At 38.1% G+C, this 22,033-nt stretch overlaps 4 protein-coding genes across 5 annotated transcripts; 2 read left to right on the forward strand and 2 right to left on the reverse strand.

The window, feature by feature from the left end:
• Positions 1 to 698: 698 nt before the first annotated feature.
• LOC137937014 (uncharacterized) lies at positions 699 to 3,819 on the reverse strand. Its single transcript, XM_068782030.1, has 4 exons — positions 3,428 to 3,819; positions 3,224 to 3,323; positions 1,827 to 2,225; positions 699 to 1,471 (listed from the first exon to the last, which is right to left on the reverse strand). Exons 1-4 carry the CDS (start codon positions 3,526 to 3,528, stop codon positions 1,343 to 1,345), a joined length of 729 nt encoding a protein of 242 aa, XP_068638131.1. The 5' UTR covers positions 3,529 to 3,819; the 3' UTR covers positions 699 to 1,342.
• Positions 3,820 to 4,041: 222 nt separating this feature from the next.
• LOC137937174 (peptidyl-prolyl cis-trans isomerase FKBP16-1, chloroplastic) lies at positions 4,042 to 7,216 on the reverse strand. Of its 2 annotated transcripts, XM_068782269.1 has the most exons (8): positions 7,120 to 7,216; positions 6,553 to 6,744; positions 6,279 to 6,313; positions 5,863 to 5,956; positions 5,614 to 5,674; positions 4,781 to 4,826; positions 4,510 to 4,580; positions 4,042 to 4,295 (listed from the first exon to the last, which is right to left on the reverse strand). In XM_068782269.1, the coding sequence occupies exons 1-8, from the start codon at positions 7,194 to 7,196 to the stop codon at positions 4,218 to 4,220; spliced, it is 654 nt and encodes a 217-aa protein (XP_068638370.1). In that variant the 5' UTR covers positions 7,197 to 7,216; the 3' UTR covers positions 4,042 to 4,217. The 2 variants fall into 2 exon arrangements, with proteins under 2 accessions (XP_068638370.1, XP_068638371.1); XM_068782270.1 differs by lacking the exon at positions 4,042 to 4,295 and having other exon boundaries at positions 4,576 to 4,630.
• A 390-nt stretch (positions 7,217 to 7,606) lies between these two features.
• Positions 7,607 to 15,673, forward strand: LOC137936348 (DNA-directed RNA polymerase II subunit 4-like). The gene is made up of 10 exons (XM_068780943.1): positions 7,607 to 7,817; positions 10,285 to 10,356; positions 10,476 to 10,562; positions 10,677 to 10,787; positions 13,648 to 13,759; positions 13,883 to 13,960; positions 14,075 to 14,108; positions 14,196 to 14,264; positions 14,967 to 15,063; positions 15,453 to 15,673. The coding sequence occupies exons 1-9, from the start codon at positions 7,739 to 7,741 to the stop codon at positions 15,048 to 15,050; spliced, it is 726 nt and encodes a 241-aa protein (XP_068637044.1). The 5' UTR covers positions 7,607 to 7,738; the 3' UTR covers positions 15,051 to 15,063; positions 15,453 to 15,673.
• A 570-nt stretch (positions 15,674 to 16,243) lies between these two features.
• LOC137936507 (protein transport protein sft2-like) lies at positions 16,244 to 22,033 on the forward strand. The gene is made up of 4 exons (XM_068781226.1): positions 16,244 to 16,650; positions 20,063 to 20,330; positions 21,289 to 21,393; positions 21,655 to 22,033. The coding sequence occupies exons 1-4, from the start codon at positions 16,454 to 16,456 to the stop codon at positions 21,763 to 21,765; spliced, it is 681 nt and encodes a 226-aa protein (XP_068637327.1). The 5' UTR covers positions 16,244 to 16,453; the 3' UTR covers positions 21,766 to 22,033.

A 22,033-nucleotide genomic window follows, 5' to 3' on the forward strand; every position in this document is an offset into this window, starting at 1 on the left:
GAGCCTAAGGGTCGGCTGTCTTTCTTCTCTTTTTAAGAAGTAGCTGCCACTGTTATCATATCTGCTGTTCGCATATCCGCTCAAGCCAGCCTGATACAGAATCTGCAGAACGACTAAGAAGGTTTGAGCAATCCACCACTGAAGTGAGGTGAATCTATAGATGATTCGCAGTTATAAATATTGCGTCAAAGTATCAACATTCCGAAACCTTAGACGATACGTTTGATATTTACCATGTGTTGCGCTATATATACTTTGATATGTACCATGGAAAATCCCATATATTTTACCTATCAAAAGCTTGTCTGAATCAACATTAGTGTGGATGTCACTAGACTCGGTACAGTGCCCACTTTGAATGACCTAATGTTAAATATTTCTAACTGGCAAACAAGAAAATTCGCTTATAAACGCCTACTTGCATGTGGGGAAACTCTTCCGCCACCACAGTTCGAGCAGAGCAGCAACCGCCATTCATCATGATCATTAATTTCATCGATGAAGACAGTCGTCAATCATCATGAGCAACTTTTCTGTTGCTCATGTACCTCTGTAGAGGAGCAATCACCAATGCCGAGCTAACAACTGCTTTGTGCAATTCCAAATCCAGGATGCTGAAGGAACCAAAATTGATTATCAAAATTCATTAGCTGTTTGTTTTTCATCACTGCTGCCTACGATGATTAATAATGAAGAGATACATGGTATGAAGCTTCCGCAAGAACGGAAACTCCATAAAATGCCCCTACAGTGCTTTTCTTTCCATATAAAACAATTACACAAGCTTATGCAGCTCGATTCACTCTGAAGAATGTGCAGGAGTTTTAACTTCGATGATTCTGTCAGGTGGGTGGACCATATGCTCAATCATGTGGTGACTCACTTCCAAGAATAAGTTCTACGGTTCTAACCTTGACTGCAGACGTTCTATAATTCGTGTGGCTGAACTGTTTTCATATTTTTTGAGGATATTGTTAATAAACAGATATACCTAAGATTTGTACTAGAGTTTGGGGCACCCAATACAATATCCAACACCTTTTGTCAACCAGATCTTGACTGTTTCTTACCTATATTAGAAAGACAAAAAAGGAATGTGAATTTTCATTTTTCCTTCCATCGACAGAGTTAAAGATGACATGAAAGAAGCAAACTCAGCAGTTGCTTACCAAGCAGAAGAAACTATTACCATTCATTTGGGAGGGATGTCTTCAAAGGAAAAAAAGCTCCAGTATGCATTAGAAAATTAGTAGCATGTATGGCGTATGATGGACTATCTGTAGCCAAAAAAACACCAGTTCTCATGGTTTTGATGCCTTCAAACCCGAACCTCCATCAGGCTTTAACCGTACCATGCCTGCCAAGGCTCTTGATGTTCCTTCAATTTCTTTGCTGTATTCAGACAAAGTAAGTCTTTATGGACAGAAAAGCCTAGATGGCTTGCTGTGAACTCCACAACATTGAAAAGTGCCTAGACAAAAGAAAAGGAAATTAGTATTGCACTGCGTAGCAAGCATCCACCACTAAAGTTGTTCAGGAAATCCACAGCAACATTCACAAACTTGATTCAAGGGAGTCAATATGGTGAAAACAATCACAAAGGTAATGGTACTTGAATTTCATTTTTCACCAAATACAAGTAATACTAATGATCAATAACGAATACAATTGTGATTCTTTCCTCCAATTCATACTGAAATCCTCATTCTCAATATCACTTGTAGTATACTTTTAACTTTTTAAGCTTGTTCTGTTTCATCTTAACAATAACCAGAATTCTTTAGGAGAACTCTTTAACGAAGTCACAAAATTTTGGTAGTGATTACCTCAAGCTCTTGGTCTGTAGAACTTTCATTTTGATGTGGACGAACAGATCCAACAAGAAGAACAGTGGGTAGCTCCAGAACCCGAACAACTTGAAGGAAGCAAGCCAAAGGCTCAGAAGAAACCTGAAAGTCAGATGGCAGTTTCTGGATTTTGTTAACTATGGACTGAATGAAGTCTGTTACAGGCCCAACTTGGGCTCCATAAATTGTAGCTTTCTGGTCCTCCAATAAGAGATCTGCTACTTTCTGAATGAGAGTGAACTTTGGTGAAGAAACAACAGATGGGAGTAAAAACTCAGACACATTAGAAGAGCTCTCTGTCAGGATAGTTGTTAATACTTCAAAGACGGCACAAGCAGCAATAGGGGGCTTGTAATTGTGCAGAAGTAATATGGATACCTGAAAAGTGCACAACAGTGTAAGGGACTGGTGAGGCTTACCAGCTGAGAAAGGTCAACAAAGATTCTGAACCAATGTCAGCTCAAATAGCCTCATAAAAGCACAGATAAAAATTAGCAAGTCAAAAGCACAGATATGCCCACTTCTGGTACTCATTAAGAAAAGATAATTTGAATCCAGTGATTACTAATGTGACTATTGAAATTGCAAAGATCCATGGCTCAAAGCATCATGCACAACAAGAAAAGCAACATGTATGTAATCAAACAAAAAAGCTAGTCAAGCGAAAGAAAAAACTAGCTTGACAAAAAACTGTAGCAAAGACTGAACAATCCAAGTCCCCACAAATAATTCATACAGACAGCAAGTACAACCGCACTTAATTTAACTCCAGTGATTTGGTTTCTAGGAAGCAGAGGTACTAAAATTAGACCTCCCAGATTCAAGAGAAAATCACATGTAATGCTCCTTTACTTATAAGATTGTTAATAATACTTCCAGCCAAAGTCAATAGGACTTATACGGTCTTACCAGCCTTTGCCTGCAATCAACAAACAGTCTAAGCAGTTCAAGTCAGTAGGAGCTTCTAGAAAATGCGCTTCTATATCATAAATCACACAATGATTCGTTTCTTGCTTATTGTTCAACATAAACCTGAAAAAAAAGGCTGTCCTCAACCGTTCTCTCTCCCCGAAAAGACAAATTACTGGTCCCAAACAAGCAACATTCAATAAAAACTAAATAAATGTCGCCGCGCTGTGGTATTAGTATCTTTGCATTAATAAACTTTATTATTTCACTCTAACATTTCGGTAAAGTTTGATTTAAAACGGTATTATCTATGGAATTAATACATTTTCCGACTCAAATTCAGAATATACAAGTTTTCATAGCTGTAAAGGACAAATAGACAAATGACCTATCACGTTTTACTCTTTCTTGCTCCTGACAAACTTCCATTCTTCCGTAAAAGATTAATAATTGAAAAGGTCTGTTACCTTAGGGCATTCCTGATCGTCAACAAAATTCACGACCTTCCCCGATGCTTTCTGTTTCTTAACTCCGTATTTCTCAAGGGACAGGTCGAATGGAATTTCTCTGCGCGAAACATACGGAAAGAGAAAGTTGCAAAGTCAAAAAGAATTCTACCGACTGCCATTAAGAAAAACAAATAAAAGAAGTTGTCGATAAAGGGAGGTTACTCTTTCCGCAGAGAGGAAATGGGACTTGGCTGCAGAGCGTCTGAGATTGCATCTCCATAACAGTCCTTAACCAGAAAAATCACCTTGGAAGCTACCTTCATTCTGTTGTACACTATGTCGAGAGAAATGACAGAGTTCGTCACGAGGAACACCGCGACAAGAAAAACGGAGCTGGTCACACAAATTATATATATGACAACTTTGCGTGTAAAAAGCCATCTGAGTTGAGGCGCCGAGTTCTGAGCTTGAATCCGATTCCGATTCTCGTGAACCGCCGTTGCCCTCCGCAACTGCCACAGCCGCTTTTCGCAATAGCAACCGCTGCACCACCCTGACTTCCTCCGGCTATGACAAGCATGGTGTTCCACCCCGGACAGAGAATCGATTTGAACCGAATCGATTGTCTGAGCTAGATTGAGTTATCAGCCAAACTTGGGACGAGTCGGATTGGACTCACCTAGAAAAGAAAAGGTTAGCCGACCTCTTGACTTGAACCGCTCTTTTCCAGATCTTATTTGACTCATTCAAAACTCAGGTCGACTCGCTAGGTCGGAACACAATGGTTCCAATATAAAAATAATAATTAAAAATAATTATTTTGGAAACCCAAGCTTGTACTCACAGTATATATGTATATGTATATACATTAAAATATTTTTTAAATAGTATATATTAAAGTAAACAATCTTTGCGTCACAGACGAGGCAACAGGCAAATGCAGGAAGTGAATATGATCATTTCAACGGTCTCCAATGTAATACAGAAGGAACGATCATTTGCGTCGTCAAAGTCATAGGATCTTCAACAGCTGCACCTCAAAGATTAATGGCTCATTTGCATGAGAGAGAAGGCTCCTACGAGGGCCAAACTGCAATAAAAGAGCTTTAGTCAATAAGCTAAAAATATTATATCATTCATAAGTCTATATCAACATTTCCACCACTTTGCCATGTTTATGACACATTAAATCCTCAGCTTTGACAGTAAATATGGCCATTTTAAAGCACAATCAAGATCGTCGGAAAAATTCACAGCACCCAAAATCATTAAGATTAAAGGAACAAATGATCCAACATCGATACCTCATCGGGGATTGGCTTCAAATTCTCATTGACATATCCAACTTCAGGGGGAATCAATGCTCTCCTCTTCCCTGCAAAGAACAAATGTCCTTCCATTTCTCTTACTGTTGAAAATCACATACTGAAATAGCCATTGTTTTTGTTTAGGCAATCAAGGCAATGAACTGGTGTTGAGACGAACGTTTGGATTTAATTACAAAATATAGAGAAGAATCGGTCATTTGCAGATTAGGTTAGGTTACTATCTCAAACTTTGGTTCAAAAAGCCTACCTCCAACCTTCATCCCAAGTAAAACCTCCTTCAGACCCTTTATGATCTGGGAAACAAGTGCAAGAGATAATCAATATTCTGAATTCAAATCACGTATTTGATCAACGAGAAATACAAATCATATGGGTTCCTGAGGCACAAATGAGGTTCCCATCAGAGCAGGAATTCCATCCACTATCTGATTGGGAGATCCTACAAGATAATCAAGGTGTCCAACAGATAAATTTTCAAAAATTTCAACAGAGTCACCCTTTGACCAGGATATGCACTTAAGACTTAGGCAAAGCATTGCTGAAACAGTTATCAGATGTACTTTCAAACTAAAAAGAATTTATCTTGTCTGTGGAATCTTTTCCATTTCTAAGAGTTCATATGGGTGCAAATGTTAAATAATAATTAATGCTGGTTGTACCCAAAACAGTTACTATTCTTAAATGCAATGTGCTGTTGACTTGAGTGTTTCATAATGTACGTGATGCCTTGATCTGTGTCCAGTAGCTTGGAAACATGTCTCAGCTCTGAGGTTTTGTCACGTTAGATCACAGTTGTTCTGATGGACAGAACAAGAACTTCAATCCAGGGAGACTATGATAATAGGGCCATGACCTACATAGAATTTTACTGAAATTTTCCATGAGTTAAGGGTGGGCGTGGTAGCTGTAGGCCCCTTGCTCCGACCCTTCATTTCCAGAAATGCATGTATTGATGGGGCCTGAAACATGGTTCAGGCAATCGAGATGGTGAGCCTTACAAGTCCTGGATTAATTCAGCTACATTAAAAACCAAACAAGCCTTTTGCTTTCGCAATGCATGTCAATGATCAAGAAACGAACCTGTTTCTCATTTAAAGGAAGTATCACAGGGCTACTTTCTCCACTAAACTGATCTATAGTGCTTCAAGTCAAAAACAAGAGAAAGGATCAAAATCCTCTGTTAATATATAAATAAATGAAGTTTGAATGCAAAAAGAATCTACAATATGGAAGATAGTGCCCCATGACATAGAGTGAGAAGTAGTTTAATTTCTTCAGAAGTCAACAGCTTTTCCACAATTAATTAACAAACGAAAAATAACAAGTTACCTATGAACAAAATATCCATTTGCACGCCGACAGACATAATTAAATTCAACAAAGTCTCCATCATGAGCCTCTGCCCCTTCTCCATCAACAATATCTTCAAGTAAAAACCACAACATTACGAAGTCTTTAAGTCACAAGTTTAAAGAGAGAAACATATGTCATGAGCTAACTTCTTTTAGTGCTTGAGATATTATTCAATGGATCACTGATTTGATAAAACTGTTCCCCCATCGCATGATAAGAACCAACCAAGCTCATCTAAATGTAGTGAATTTGTTCATGTCATTGCCATTATCACATAACTGTGATTGAATAAGTTGGTAAACAAATAACAGGAAGGAGCAGCTGAATAGAAAAGAAACATCGACTTCAGGAGGGTTTTTTTTTTAGATTTGAAAGAGACAAATGGAACATACCTTGAATTCTCACTCCGCTGGGTAGCTTCCGAGACCTGGATGCTTCAAATGCCAAAAGAAGACCAAAACCGAGTAAGCATAATTTGAGACGAAGAGCACAAGTTCAAACCTGGAGCCAGAGCAACTTGGATAATCTGAAATTCACCCGGCCACCAAGTAAAACCAATATTCTACAACTCGCTTGGGAGTAAAGTAGCCGTCTTAGGAGTCGAGCTAATCAGCTCTTAAAATTCGAGGTAACAGTAGCCAAGAACCAATTATCTTAAGTTTTTACCTGAGCACCTCGGGTTCCTTCATCTCCGGCAACGGCACTGCAAAAGACGGACTGGAGAATAGGAAGGTAGCTGCACTGAAGCTCACAAGATCCAGTAATAACCTCCTCCTTAACAGAGGGTGAACTCTTTGGGAAATGAGACTATTAGACACCACAACCAAAGACTTCCTCAACCGCCGCTTGTCCCTCAAGCTACATGGATGAGAATTTTTTCTATCAGACTAGCAACAGAAACTCCATAAATTGGTAAAGACTCATTCCATTACCGTTCCAACTCGATTTGGATTTCTTTTGTAAAGCATCAACTCTAAAAAATAATGCTGACCTAGTTATCATACATAATTTACAGAAAAAAAAAACAAAAAAGAAAAGAAAAGAAAATCTTAGTTCGTCAAATTTAGAAGCCGACGGAGTTGCTGCAATGCTTTTGACAATTTTTTAGTCTGAAATTCTTAAAATGTAACATGAATACTACTAAGAAATAGCGTAGTAGATTGTGCAAATCCATCAAACTGAATAGATCAACTACTCCTGTAAGGAAAAGAAACTAGCAAAAAATTCACGCACTTTTGCCGGTCGCAAGTCGCCGAGAGCAGGTTGCATTTGAAGAAATGCACAGGAGCATATAGCGCGCAAGCGTCCATTGTCAAGTAAGCCTAATGAGGATAAGAGAGGTTGCAGACTGTGACGATCGTCCCGACTGAGTACCGGCGTTTGTCTTTTGTTGGAGCTAAAGCTCACCCGTCTGACCCGCCTTTTACATTAAACCGACTGAGTCCCGGGTAAAACTGCAAACCGTATAAGATGAAACAGACTAGGTTTCAATAACTGTATTTTTTTAAGGCATTTTAAATGTAGATGACGGCATTATGTTATAACCCAAACTTAAATCCACGTAATAAACATTAGATTATGTGTAATATCTACTAATTTTGTATTTTATGTAAATCCTATGCAAACGCCTGATGAGTGATGCTAATTCCTACTTTATGCATAAATTTACAAAATATTTGGAAATTATAGAACTACCTACCTCGAATACATAGAACAAAATGATAGCAGGTTTAACAGATGCTTTTTGACCGGACAGAGAAACCCTCTCACACAAAAGCTCCCGAAGGGCTTCTTTGGAGGGTCTGGCTGCCTGTTCTTGTTGTTCCGAATCTGCCGACTTCCGTGTTCGGAAATGGCGGAAAAAGGAGGTAAAAAGTTTACCGTGCCGAGCGAAAAGAAGACTGCGAAGAAATCTACCACTAAGAAGCAAGGTAATGTGGCAGCCGAAAGTTTGTCAATGTATCTTCCAAATTAGTTACGTATCTTTATATCCGCATTTAGGTGCTGATTTCTATTCCTGTTGAATGAACTTCATTTTATGATCATCATGCATTTTCATCATTTTGGGCAATTTGTGTATTAATGGGAAATTCGTATTCGGGGAGAGAGTCTGGGTTTTGTCTACCAGATATGCACATTAGTGTGACTTGCGTTAAAATAATGGGTTTGTTCTCCAGCAGTTGAGAGATTTTATGTTTATAGCGAAACACTATATGGTCCCGTTTCGGATCGTGGTGAGACCTGGTTCACAGAAGAGGGAATCCGAGCGGATCTTGAGCTTTCTTGATGTTCTTGGTTGGTCAAATTGAATTCATTATTGCCTCCATGGGATGCAGGGATTTGTTTATTTTATATTGATGATGTTGTGGTGGAGTTTGTAACATTTCCATGTCACCCGTCCCTGAAACTGATAGAACCTGTGAGAGTAGAAACCTCGGTTTGTTGTTCCTGCGTTGTAGGCTGGAGACAGTGGAGAGTTCAAGAACTACTCGATGCATATTTGTGTTTAGGCATACGTGTATGTGTTTATTTGGTTTCTCGTAAGTGTTCTCATGTTTATGCTTCAGATTAGTTCACTTGAGTGAACTCCGAAATGTAGCAGCGATGATAAATGTAGCACGGTAATCACTCTTAAACTTACAAGAGAATTAAAAAGATTTGAATTCATCTTTTGGATTAACTTGTGCATGTTATTATGCATTAGTTTCAATTGAGCATGCATCATTCAAAAGAGTTTTCAAGTCAGTTTAGTATGTCGTAGCAGCAAATAAGGCTTATTTTGCTGTGGTTCGTAGTCAGTAAGTAATATTTGAATAAATTCTCTGTTTGTTTAATAAATTTATCTCCATATAATGCCCATTTGAAATTTTTTCATATGTGGGAATAAATGAAATGTAGGCTTTATATCAGTTTGTTGGTAAAGAGTTGGCTGGCTTTTTAAGGGTAATCTAAGTGACTGAAGATTTTTTTTAAAACTATTTACTAACAAATAAAAATGGGGCCCACATCTGGGCAGCTTTCCAAGAAAAGGAGGAAGACATAGGGGGAGGGGCAGTGCCCATCTCTGGGCAGAAATAGGCACCCCTCCCCTTGTTGGACTGAGAGGATCTTTCCTCTTTGTTGAACAGCGAAGTTTTCTCTCTGTTAGATAGAGAGGAAAGGGGTCACTCCCCTCTTCCATGTCAGCAGGCAGTCCTCACTATAATAAGAGGTTCCCACAGAAAGAAGCATATCACTATAATGTGAATCCGTGGAGAGGGTTGTGGATTGTGTGTTGGCCACATTTTTTCTTGGCTTCTTACTAAGAAGGTTTTTTTTCTCTTTTGTGGGCTCGTCTATTCCAGATAACTGGAGCTGCTTGGCTTGGATGGCGATTGACATCAAGGCCCCAATCATGAAGGCATGAACCCCGCCGAACCCAGGATTTCTCGAGTTAAATTTTGATGGTTCTTCTCTCGATAATCTCGGGATTGCTGGCTTTGGGGGTGTTATCTCTGATTCATCGGGTAATCAGTGTCTATCCTATGCAGTCCCGCTGAGTATTTCTGACTCAACGTCGGTTTAGTTGCAAGGCCTCCTCAGTGGGCTCCGTATTTTTAGGGACAACTGTGTGGGCCCTCTTCACATTGAAGGAAATTCCAAGGTGGTTATTGGATGGTGTGATCGAGCATCCGCAACCCCCCCCCCCCCCCCCCCCCCCCCCCCCACTAGGATGCCTTCCTGAATATTCTGGATATTACCTCTCACTTTTCTTGTATTTGGTCTCACATTTCGAGATCCGCTAATTTTGCAGCTGATGTGCTTGCCAAGGAGGGAGCAACCCTCCAATCCCTTGTTGTTAGGGGTTTGCTCCCCTGATTTTGTATCATTCTCTCTTTGTTAATCTATACATCGTTTCAAAAAAATAAAAATAAAACTATTATAAGAGGTTCCACAAGAGTGGGGCCTCATGAATTTTATTTTATTTTTAAAATGTAAGGAAAACTTAGAATAAGGCTACTGTAATATTTTTTTTATTTTACTTAATAGCAAAGCTATAATTGGACATTAAATTTAGTTGAGTCCTTATCTGGTTGTAAGACATTTAGATTGCCGTATTTGGAATTATGACATCTAAGGAGGCTTTTTTTTTTTTTTGTTAAATTTCTCTTCGAGAAGGTGTTGAAATTGTTGGTGAAGTGTTTTTGTATTGTTGCAGTTTTTCTTTTTCAAATTTTAATTTCTGGTGGAAACAGCTATGCTGCTTTGGTTTTTCATTAATTAATGAAACTACATCAGATGCTAGATTCTGACACTGCATGGGGATAGATTAGAAATATCATCGCATAAGTTGTGTTTTTCTGTGTGCTAGTTCTTATTTATTTCTGTTTCTGTTTTTGTTTTTATTTCTCTATGTAGCATCACTGGAGGGGAAAGATGGATACACAACCAAGAGTGTGAGAAAAGGTTTTGTGGACTCAGATTCAGAAGGTTAATCTTCGCTTTATTTCATTATTTCAACCTTCGTGGTTCTTTAGGTCCTGTTTGCAGGGTTTTAACTCGTAATTGCACAAGTTGCTAATTGAGTAATGCAATTCCAACTTTTTCAGATTCAGTGGAAGAGATGCCAAATTTGAGTAGCAAAACTCCATCCAAGTCAGGGGGAAAGGTTTCATTTGAAGCACCATCTTTTAAAGGTTCAGATTTCTGTAATTTGTCCTGTCTAAGTTGTTTGCCTCTTTCTTCGTTTAATTGTTTTCCTTCTGGTTAGTTCTGTTTCTATGTGTCATTTCTTATTTCTATTTTAACAGATTTGGGCAAAGGAGGCAAGACAGATGGGATGGGGAAGTTTGGGGTGAAGAGCAGCACCTCTGCAAGTGCAAAAGTTACAACAGAAAAAGTTGAGCTGAAAATAGAAGATGGTCAATAATCTTTCTAATAAAAACTACTCTGCTTGCATTTTCTTTATTCTTTTCACTTTGGTTTTCCTCTTTTGCACGAGAATTTTGAACCTGATGGCACTCCTAGCATTTCTTATTTTCTCTATGCAAGTTGGAAAATGTGGGAGATTGGTTGGTAGGTTGTCATCCAATTCCATAGGAAGCAGGCTTTGATCTAATAATATTTGTGTTTTGTGAGAATACTTTTCTTGTTGCATGTCTTTCTTTCTTTCTTTTTTTTAATTACACATGCACTCTACACCCCAATACCCTTGGTGAGACTTGAACCATACATCTTCTCACATATGTTATAAAAGTTGTCACAGTTATGTTCTGGTAGATTCAGAACAGTTCTTCAAGGGGGCACCCCAGGTGGTTTGGCCAATAGTGGGTCAAGAAATATTGAATGGTAATGTGGGTGAAGGTTTCCTAGGAATACAAATAACTTGTGGATTTTTTCAGATTTGGAGAGCCGTCTGAACTAACCAGCTAATTACAACTCTATTGTACCACAATTGGTGCATTGATATTTGCAGCATTAATACTTTCTGCCAGTTGGTTCCATTATGACATATTTAGTGTGGAAGGAAGATGAAAATGGGAGGATCTTTTTACACTGCCACAGGAATTTTATTCAAATACCTTACTATTCTGCTCAGCCCAAATGTTCCAGTAGTGATTACTCAACAGAGAAAGCGGGGGGGGGGGGGGGGGGGGGGGACAATATCATGAACTTGCTTGATGTAATGCATTTCTAGATTGGCCAATCATCCCATTACTAACAAATAATTGTGGTCAAGCATTGAGATGAACGCAAGGGCATCCTTGCCCCATAGGCCAGATAAAGCCAATTACCCTCAAAGGAAGTAGAATCATGAATTGACATTTGATAATCCGAAAGATAAGAGGGGAAGGAGTATCAGGCCAAAGTTACAAAGGGGCCCATCCTTAGCACGGTATCAGGCAAAAGTTTGATGCAATCACCACCATAGGTGTGGATTTTGGTTCTGTGAGTTATAGGGGCTTGAGCTTAAAACTAATTTAATGGGTTGGAAGTATAGGAAGGAATAGGGTTGGGAGGAAACAAGGGCTTGTTAGAGCACTTGTATTTTAGATTGATGCTACTTATCCATGTAGCAAATTTTTTCTGTGCCAACAAGTTATAGCCATTTGGTGAGGATCGAGTGATTCATTTGCTTGATTGGCCTAATTTCAGAAGCTCCCGTGGGATTTGGGAGGCAAAACTGCTTTAGTTGACTAAGGGTCGCAAAACCTCATTAGGATCTCTCTGGGGGAACTTCTCTTTAACTGTAGGACGAAGAAGAAAGGAGAGCAAGTAGGGAGGCTGGCAAGGGCAAATTTAATTAGGGTAGCTCTGTCAGCAAAGGTAAGCATGTTGCCTTTCCAAGTGGAAAGAAGCCTTTCAAATCGGTCAATAAGGGGGCTCTGGAAGTTTTGAGTCGCTAATAGGGTAGGAGACCAAGATATGTGGAAAGCAAGGAGCTGATCATGCAATTTGGAATTCTGGCCATAGGAAGGAGAGTCCTTTGGAACATGACCAACTAAAGTTTTGGCCATAAATAATCTCATGGATAGTTGAAAGGGCTTTCATAAGGAGAATTTAGTGTAGAATACCTAGTAGAAGCACATTTATATGTGGCTAAAGAGAAGCATTTGTATGTTGTTAAAGTTGGGTCAAAGTCCATCCCAAAATCACTATTCGAATTCAGGAGACCTCTTCTTAAGTAATGAGTGCATGATCTTTCTAATCTTGGATCTGCTGTAGTTTTTTATAGACCCCTCCCCCCTCTCCCCACATGTGAGCCATCTTTTCACTCCTACACATGAGCAATTTTGGGTGGAGCCCATGTGATATATGCTCTGATACCATGTTAAAATTGGATTTAGGTTCATCTTAAAATTACTAGTCGAAGTTGGGAAATCATCCAACCGTTGTGCTGGTCAATTAACTAAAGAGGAAGGTTCTTAGCTTCATCTAGCTGTGGGATCCTCTTTTCCCTTTAAATTTTGGAGGGAACATCTTCTTGTATTTTGATCTGATTCTTAATAAAATCATTGTACACTGTTTCAAAAAACAAAAAAATGGTTAAGAGGCATCTGCCCTAGTAATACGTATAGGATTTTTCTAATCCTGTATCTATGTGAGATTATTTTTAACATATATAAATTCTAAGATATTTACTAAAGTTAGCAATAGTCTATTAGTTGTGCTTTCTGCTTTCTCTTTTTCAAAAACTTACTCTTTTGCCGTTCAGAGTTGTTCAGTAAAATTTCACTAGTACTATATTACAGTCTCACTGAAGCCATTTCAAGCTCACCAGTACCATCATTGATCTTCAGCTGTCAGGTTTTAGTTATGCTTCTTCTGCTGCTATTGTGCTTCAGATTTGTTACGAACTTACATATGGCATTATGAACCATCTAACCAACCAGTCTATTATTGTCCTTTGAAGGTAATGAGTTAAAATGTGCTCAAGTAGCATTTAAGCTGGCAAGGATTCTATGGCAATTTTTTTTTTTTTTTCATCTGCTCGCATGTCTACATTCTGGAATTCTCTCTTGTATTTTGATAACTTAATTAAGATGAGATTGACAAATTCTAGCATATCTGATTTTCATATATTCACCCATTTTCAGATATTCTAGCATACACCTTATTTCTTAATCATTAAGAGAACATTGAATTGTTTAATTCCACTTGTATTTTCATAATATTCACCCATTTGCATATATTCTAGCATACAACTTATATTTTTTAATCATTAAAAGAATGTTGAATTGTTGACTGCTGTCTTCATATGATTGTGGTGATGTTCTGCAGAGCTTCCGAAAAATGCTAGGTGTTTAATGGATTGTGAGGCAGCAGATGTTTTACAAGGAATTCAAGAACAATTATCAATGTTATACAATGATCCGACAATAAAAGTCCCTGAGTGAGGAATCTTTTTCTTGCTTTCTGTTTTCATTTCACTTTTTCCTCTCTGTAGTGTTGTCTGTTACTTCTCCTGAAGATATCAATTTTATTATCTTTAAAAGATTGTTTTGTAATTGTCTAGGTATTTTTCAAAGGGGTTACAGTATGCACAATCTGGCACCACTTATAAAAGTTCTCAGACTGTGAGACAAGCTCTAGAGTATCCTTTTGTTTGGAGTATAATCTTGTTGGTATGATTTTTTTTAGCAGTTAAGTGATGTATGATTTGATTTATTTGGATTACCGGTTGTTTGAATCATTAACTCAGGTTTAGAAAGCTCAAAAGAAGTAAGGTCTCTGAAGGAGAGGTATATCAATTAACTTATTCATCTTGTGCTTAACAACTGGGGATCATTTTTTCCTAACTATGCTGATTGAAAGTTTTGTTTGTACAGATTTGCATCATTGCTAATGTTTGTCCTGAAACTGTTGATGAGGTGTTTGCTCTTTTACCTTCATTGGAGGTAAGTACTGAATAATTAGAAACTCTGGATGCCAGTTGTTACTTTCTTGAGTTCAAGCAGTCATTTTTTCTGACAATTTTTGAAAGATTTCAAACAGAAATTATTATAAGAAATATATTCATGCTTTCTAGGATTAGCAAATATGTCACTTGACCTTTTCAGAGGTTAGCTTTGGCCATCTAGTTAGAGAAGTAATAGCATTTTGTGATTGTGTGGTTTAATCTAAGAGTAATTCACTACTGTTAGTGCTCAGTGCACTTACTTCCTGTTTCCTGAGATGAACTTAAAAGTTTAAATAGGCAAGCAAACAACTTGGTCTCGTGCTCTGCATATTGAATGGAGAACAAATGTCCAAGTGTTTTGCTGTACAGACAATCAATACTAAGGGGAAAAAATAACAACAATCTGGTGTAATACATATGCAACCATTTTTACTAGGGCAGTTGCCCTCCGGACTTACATTTGTGGAAAAGGAATTGCAGTGACAATGAACTTTGCTTGCTATTTAATAGTAAGTTTTGGTTGAATCAGGACTTGACTTATTCTGCACTGAGCCTTGCGGCATATTTTTCTTTATTTTTTAAGTGGCAGTGATGCTTAATCTTTGTATAAACATTTTAAACATGAAATTTAAATGTTTTCCCCGTGACATATGTTTACAATCTGTGAAATACAAAAAACTGTTTTCTTTTCTTTCTTCAGGCTACCAAAGTGCATAATGAAGGCCCAATAAGGGATGCATTAGCTGAGTTGGCAGCGCTTAAACAGTCTTCGAAGACATACTAGTGTACAAATCTATGTAAGTAGTTGAAAAAGTATATTTCTAGAACCTTTTTACTCTTGTTTTTGTTATACATGGTGTGTTTAGTCTGGAAGGTTGTGATGTTATGGCTATAATATTTTATCTATGAACTATAGGTGGATTTGTTTCTGCGTAATACTCGTCATCAGCTTCTTTTGCAGAGTTTATTCTTTGTCTGGCTCAGTGAGAGCTTAGCTTGTCAATGTTTTACTTCTTTAAAATTTACGTCAGCTTCTTCCAAACCTTAATTCCTCTCTGGCATTGCAAATATTATCTTTGTTCCTTTTAGACAAGGTGTGATCTCTTAGACAGCCATGGCGAAGCTAAGGGACACAGGAGATACTGACTTTTCTTAGACGAAGCTGAGGGGTTCTTTCTGATTGCAGGAAAGTCTACTAAAGGAATGTGGCAGGTGCTGAAGTCTGAACAGAGAACTTACCCAAACTATCGTAGGTAGCTTTCTTTTTGTTTCCTTCATGAAAAAAGGGAAAGAAGGCCGGTGTTTGTTGCACTTCAGTGACGCGTTGATGCCGTTTTTGTACATATTTTCTGGATCATTTAATGCAGGACTGCTCTCATCGTCCTCCCCGAATGGTTAGCTGTATAACATTCTTTCCCGGCTGCATCTCTTTCGTAACGAATAATTAAGCAAGTGCCTCTCTAAAACTCATATAAGCGATTATAGTTCCTTTAAAATGAGAAGAAATGCATAACATGTCACTAGTTTTAGCTGTTTCTGTTTGTTGGAACTGGAATCATCGTGGGCACTGATCACGTCTCCTAGCCCCAGACCTCCAAAAATGACCACTTCTCTGAATGGTAGCAGCTCATACGAAGGACAATGACCCTTGTCCATGTTCTAACGTCTATCCTAGCTTCGTCCTTATGACTGCTGGCTAATCTTGGATATCTTTAGTCCACTGTTCATTCCATTCGCAGATGACAAAAAATTAAAGAAAAAAACTACGAGAAGAAGTTAGTTAGGAAACAGGAACAAAGAAGAGAGCGGAATGGGGGAAAAGAAAAGCAGGGCAAGAAAGACTCGCAGCTGCATCACTAAACAGTCTTTAAAAAACGTAAAAAATAGAAATCTTACTGATATGGCACGACAAGTGGTAGGTAAGGTCTTCACCTACACGGTCCAAGTGTACTTTAAGCTTTTGCCCTCTTTGATCTCTCTGTTCTACTTTGCTACTCTGTTCAGGATTAATTCCGGCGACCCACTCTTCTTGCCATTTCTGTTTCAATATTAACGCGGTAACGCACTAATGGCAGTACAAGAAGTCGAATTGCTTTAGTGTGTTCCTGCAGTCTGGTCTGAGCCGTAAAATACGTGTGCTCTCCCTATCTGCCGCTCCGTGTCTCTTCTCTCTCTCGCTGTCTGGTCATGCAGAAAACTGCGCAAGCTTGGTTTATGGCGGGGCCGAGCGGGACCGATCAGCAGAAATCCTCTTCTCTTCTTGCCGACTGGAACTCGTATTCGGCGTCGAGATCTGCGGAGGAAGCTGGATCTTCGAGCCTGGGGTTTGACATTGAAGCTGCAGTGAGGACCGCTAATGATAAAGTCGCTGGAACTTTCAGTGTGTAAGCACACCTGGAGCTTATGGGAGTCTCTATTGCTTAAACACCGATCTCTTTCTTCTATCGACTTTTATAATTTTGGAATTTGATCTATCGCTATCGAGTTGCTTCTAGGTTCTAATTTCCGTGGTTGAGCATTCGGTGCTTCTGAAGTTTTGTGTTTTTTATGTTTGTTCTAACCGAAATTGCTTCTTCTGAATTATTGTGTTTTTTTATGTTTGTTCACTTTTAGATTTGGGGATCATGGGTTGTTTTCTTAGCTCCTCCATTGACATTGTTGCAGCCAAGGGATTTCTAATTGGCGATATTTATGTCTTTCTTTCAGTTAACTAGCGAGGCTTAGTGAATTAGAGTGAGCTGGTCCATGAATCGTGAATCTTTACACTGGCATTCGGCTTTTAAGGACTTCACCCATTTTTCTTATACTTTTTGGAATTTTGGCTTCTACGACCTTTAGTAATCATGTCTGCGTTTTCGTGGAGATTGGTGTCTTTGACGGGCTGGGTCTTTTTTGCCTTAAGAATTGACCGTGAGTCTCCTTGGATAAGTGCATGGTTCATTTTAGTGTTTAAATAGACTTAATCGGTTGATTGTTTTGCATGGATGTCATAGCATTCAGGATATTAATTATTTCTTATCCTTTAGTGGTCTGAATTGGCGAACGCATTATGAAAGACCAAATCCTTCCTATCAAAAAAGATTTACAAATTTCCAGTATTTCAGATCTTCTTGAATTGCTCTCAATGGCTCTGTGTGTCACATGGCAAATGTTTACTGTATCTTACACGTAGTTAGGAAACCTTTACTAAATCTTACGATAGTAAGCATATCTTTACTACACATGGTTAGCAAACCGTTACTGAATCCTACAAACCTCTCAAACACAGAGTTTTTCTTACTGTTAGAAAACTGATAACAAATTTGAAGAATAAATGGACAGATATCAATTATTCAGCAGTAGGGGTGGACACGAGCCAAGCTTTTGCAGGCTCAGGCTCAGCTCAGTCCCTAAGCTCGAGCTTGGTTTGACCGTAATCTATGGGCTCTAGTTTGAGTGGTTTCTCCCTTCAGAAATGTGAGAGGCAACACTGCTCTCTCTTTGGAGAAGGGGCACAAGACAGGGGAGTTCTCCTATGGGTTTTTTGTTGGAAAACTGAGAGAAGTGCCCTTCCCATTCCCCCTCTCCCATGTGAAAACAAAAACGACTTAATAGTGGTAGAATTAGCCTCGACAGGGCTGCATTAGTGGATCTAATGGTCAAAATTACTACAAAAATGTGCCAATTACTTCTTACCATTGCTGTATGAATGGAAAGAAGTATCAATTCTTTGCCAATCTGTTACAAGTTCTCCCTCTCTCAAAGAAAGGAAGCATTACTTAGCCACCAGAGCATTAAATATAAAGAGCTCTACATCTCTAAAAACTATTAAAAAATAAAATAATGACAAAGAAATGGGACGTTGTGTCCTCTTGTACTTTATCAAATTATGAAGTAATGGAAAGTCAACTGTCAAGAATGAAATGGACCGTGATGTTCCATTCTGTTAAAAGATTATAAAATAATGAAAAGCTGTTTGATATTAAATGTAAGAGCAAATAACTTTCTAAAATGGTCACATTGAGGAGTTTGTAATGTGAGGTCTTGGGTTCAAGTCTTTCTAAGAGTGAGGGAGGGTGTACTTCTGTATTCAACATTCAGAAAAAGAAAAAAAACAAATGACTTTCACCATTTAAAGACAAGGGAAATTAACTTCTGTTTTTCAGTTTCCCTCTATATCGTGGGCCAATATATTTCTAATATGCATTAAAAACAAGAGTATACTAGGGGATGATACCTTATGGTTTGGGAGCTCCAATTCCACTGAGCCCCATACTTGTGCAGGGCACTGAAGCTCAATCCAGCTCACGGACCATTGACCAAAGCTAAGGAAGGCTTGGGCTCGGCTCAATCCAGCTAATGGGCTTGACTTAGGGTTCAAGGTTGGATTAGAACCGAGCCAAACTGAGCTCAAGATGACTCAGCTTAGTGCCACTGCTGTTCAGCCATATGTTATCACTAAAAATGAGCTGAATTAGTCTAGTTTTGGTTGAGACCGTCTCAATATCACTTGAATGACCATGAATCTTCAGTTGCAATTTTTTACTTGGATTGATTAGTTATCATTCAAAAAAAGAAAAAATTAGCTTGGTTAATTTTTGAAGGAAATTGGATTCTTGGCTTGAAAATTCTAATAGTGGATAGTGTAGCTAACAGAATTTATCATTATTCAATTCTGTACTTCCATTTTCTAAAATTTCTCTCTCTCTCTCTTAAACACTAACTTAGGATTGATAATACTTATAAAAAGGAAAAAAATAGGAAGGAATTTAGAGAGAGTATCCATTAGGAAGTACATCACTTGGGATTTCGTTTTAAAAAAGTTATAAAGAGGAAGATATGTGTATTTTAGACAGAAATTGTTTGTCAGTCATACAAAGCGAGTTTGTGTTTGGCAAGAAAGGTCTTCATTTGGTATGTTCTTGAATGGGCAGAGGCTTCCTCATGCAGTAGTTTTTAGCAGTATGATCTGGTGTACATGAGATAATTATTTGCCTTTTAGGATTTTATATTGTTATTAGTATAGGGATCTGTGAAAAGAAGGTTCATTCCTTATTTTCTTTTCTATTGGTATGTTCTTTTGTGGGTAGAGGTTTTCTTTCCTCATATAGGAGTTTGTAGCAGTGTGCATCAGTTGGCTTTGGGATAATTATTTGTCTTATGTTGTTAGTGGGGTATGCATCACTGAATCATGAGATGAAAGTCTGCATGATATCATAGATCTAACAGAAAATGGGGTACTCCCTTTCTTTTCCCTTTTTTAGGATGAAAATGGAACACTGTTTGGAATTTTGAAGTAAAGCCATGAGTAAAAGTACTAAGCTGTGTTAGTCTGATCGAAGTGGGCTGCTGTAACTCATCCACGTATTCTATTGACTACTGATGACTGATTTGGCAGAATGGTACCAATGAGCTGCTATTCAATATCTAATGATCCTTTGTGGAATTGTGTTTTTTATATGTAAGATTCTTTTGTTCTGTTATTGTATCTTCTTCATTGGTTATATTCTGAAGAAAGTTTACCTTGAGTTTACCGTTGATATTGGAATGCCATGGCAAAGAGGGTTCCATTTTTTTTGTTAAGTTCCTGCTTTCCTGGTGAGCAGGGGGTTTCTGATCCTAGTACTTGATGGGTGCACATTTCGTGTCTGCAACAAAACCAGAAGATACACAAATTCTAAAGTTGAAATCATTTGACTTATTGCAGGCTTTGTATTCTGTGATTGCTTGGTTATTCATTTATAAATCAGGTCTTGTTGGTCTTAAGCTAATTTTGGTTGACTACTTATAGCTTCCTATTGTTGTGCCATTTGCTAGGGTGTCTAAAGGAGTGAGGGACTTACCAGGCAACTACCAATCTGCCACTAGCAGTATTCCCTCTGGAAAATCTCTGATGTATTTTGGACTGCTCTTGGCAAGTGGGGTTTTCTTTGTTTTCATTGCCTTCACTATGTTCCTTCCTGTTATGGTGTTAATGCCTCAAAAATTTGCAATCTGCTTCACTCTTGGGTGCGCCTTTATTATTGGTTCTTTCTTTGCTCTCAAAGGCCCAAAAAATCAGCTTGCTCACATGTCAACTAAAGAGGTAAGTCTGCCACTGGTACATGTGTTTGGGAAAAATCATCTTCATTATAAGGTTTTTGTATGAAATAAATTTCTATCATATAAAAGGAAATCTTCGGATTTTAGTTGCTCAAAGAATATTTGAAAGGAGAAAATGATCTGGCAAGAATTTTATCCTGTTACTATTTCAGGGATTGTGGGTATGTAGCTCTGAAAGCATCTGTAGTTGATTGGCAGCTTCTCTCTCTCTTTCTCTCTCTCTCTCTCTCTTTCTCTTTCTCTTTCCTGGTAAATGGTAATGTTTTATAACAGGGCAAATCTTTCATTCTCAATCTGTTCTCTTTGCATGTCGTTTCCCTCACTTTTTCTGAATTCTAAGTGTGATGAGTCTCATTTCGAATTTCGACTATCTTCACTAGTGTTATTGAATACTTATAATAATTTAAAACTTATAAAATACAAAACTTGTTTCAAAAGAAACTTTCTGTGAACTAGCATAAATGAGCTCTGCTCAGCATGATGAATATGCTTTCAACTGCAATATGGACAGACAGTTTAACTTGATTTAAAGAATTGCAACATGAACCCTCCTCTGTGTCATGTCTATCTTGATTTGTAGAATATGATATTGAACCTTGTGTCCCACGCTTTTAGGCTGATCCCAATGGTATCCGTCTGTGTAAGCTGCAAATACTAGGTAAAGCGAATATTCTTAAAACCTTAAATTACTGTTCCTTTAGAAAAGGATATAGTTTTATGAGGGGCTTATAATTGGGAAATATTTATTATAATTTTTTTAAAAAAAGAACTGGAAAAAGAATGTCTGGTGTAAATAGAGGGTGTAGATTTTCTTGCTGGTCTCTCTTTCATGCATGCTTTTACCATATTGGTTTAAGGTAAATGATGTTTTCCCATTTATTGAATGGATGTTAGTACAGTAAGGAAGCAACTCATGTGACATGCTTTTTTCCCCTTGACAGAGGCTTCCTTTCACGCTGGGATTTGTTGGATGTATGGCGGGTACCATATATGTGTCCATGGTGCTTCATAGTTATATCCTCTCTGTGCTTTTTTCCGTATTACAGGTAACGAAAATCTTGTTTTGTAGAACTTATTTCCCCTAGAAAGCTCTTCTTTTCCTCAAAATCTATCATAACTCTCGCTTACTCATACACACCCACACACATATTTTCTATTCTCTTCATCTCTTTCCTGATTAAATGAATTGGTACAATCTTTAACCCTATTTCTGGGTCCAAATGTCTAATTAGGGTGCTTAGAAGACAGTACTTCCTTCCACTGTTAATGCAATTATGAAATAGTTATATCAATGTCTTTTGCTCTAGGTCCTTGCACTTTCTTACTATGCAATTTCTTACTTTCCCGGCGGATCAATGGGGCTGAGGTTCATTACTTCATCTCTAACATCTTCAATACTGAAATGCTTTGGAAGGTGAAATTGTTGCTTGATTCTCATTCATTTTTGGGGGGTCCTATTTTGTAGTGTGGTCTGTAGTGGATTGTTTTACATCAACTCTGCTAACAACATTACCCACCTTAATTTTGTATATTTTTCTTTACCGGTGCTGCTATAACTGGCTTAACCAGAAACTCTTAAGAGCTTCAACAACAAGTTTTACAAGTTATTTGCTTGTGATAAAGATCCTAAAATAACTCCTTTGTAGCCTAAATTCTTTCGCCCTGCCAAACAATAGTCCTTGTGTA

Source organism: Aristolochia californica, unplaced genomic scaffold (assembly GCF_029961685.1).
Source record: "Aristolochia californica isolate CCGP_79_NKW_82.1479 unplaced genomic scaffold, dmAriCali1.0.hap1 SCAF_7, whole genome shotgun sequence".
Taxonomy (NCBI): Eukaryota; Viridiplantae; Streptophyta; class Magnoliopsida; order Piperales; family Aristolochiaceae; genus Aristolochia; species Aristolochia californica.

Bases quoted from the DNA above. Each gene is read 5' to 3' on its own strand.
- LOC137937014 (XM_068782030.1), bottom strand. From the start codon at position 3,528: ATGAAGGTAGCTTCCAAGGTGATTTTTCTGGTTAAGGACTGTTATGGA. The intron at 3,324-3,427 runs GTAACCTCCCTT...TGTTTCGCGCAG, and splicing joins ATTTCCTCTCTGCGGAAAGA to AGAAATTCCATTCGACCTGT. The intron at 1,472-1,826 runs GTAATCACTACC...TCTTTTGTCTAG, and splicing joins CTACAGACCAAGAGCTTGAG to GCACTTTTCAATGTTGTGGA.
- LOC137937174 (XM_068782269.1), bottom strand. From the start codon at position 7,196: ATGGACGCTTGCGCGCTATATGCTCCTGTGCATTTCTTCAAATGCAAC. The intron at 5,957-6,278 runs GTATGTTCCATT...TTTTACTTGAAG, and splicing joins CAGCGGAGTGAGAATTCAAG to ATATTGTTGATGGAGAAGGG. The intron at 4,581-4,780 runs GTAGGCTTTTTG...TGTTCTTTGCAG, and splicing joins ACTTGGGATGAAGGTTGGAG to GGAAGAGGAGAGCATTGATT.
- LOC137936348 (XM_068780943.1), top strand. From the start codon at position 7,739: ATGGCGGAAAAAGGAGGTAAAAAGTTTACCGTGCCGAGCGAAAAGAAG. The intron at 10,563-10,676 runs GTTCAGATTTCT...CTATTTTAACAG, and splicing joins TGAAGCACCATCTTTTAAAG to ATTTGGGCAAAGGAGGCAAG. The intron at 13,760-13,882 runs GTGAGGAATCTT...GTAATTGTCTAG, and splicing joins CCGACAATAAAAGTCCCTGA to GTATTTTTCAAAGGGGTTAC.
- LOC137936507 (XM_068781226.1), top strand. From the start codon at position 16,454: ATGCAGAAAACTGCGCAAGCTTGGTTTATGGCGGGGCCGAGCGGGACC. The intron at 16,651-20,062 runs GTAAGCACACCT...GCCATTTGCTAG, and splicing joins GTCGCTGGAACTTTCAGTGT to GGTGTCTAAAGGAGTGAGGG. The intron at 21,394-21,654 runs GTAACGAAAATC...CTTTTGCTCTAG, and splicing joins TGCTTTTTTCCGTATTACAG to GTCCTTGCACTTTCTTACTA.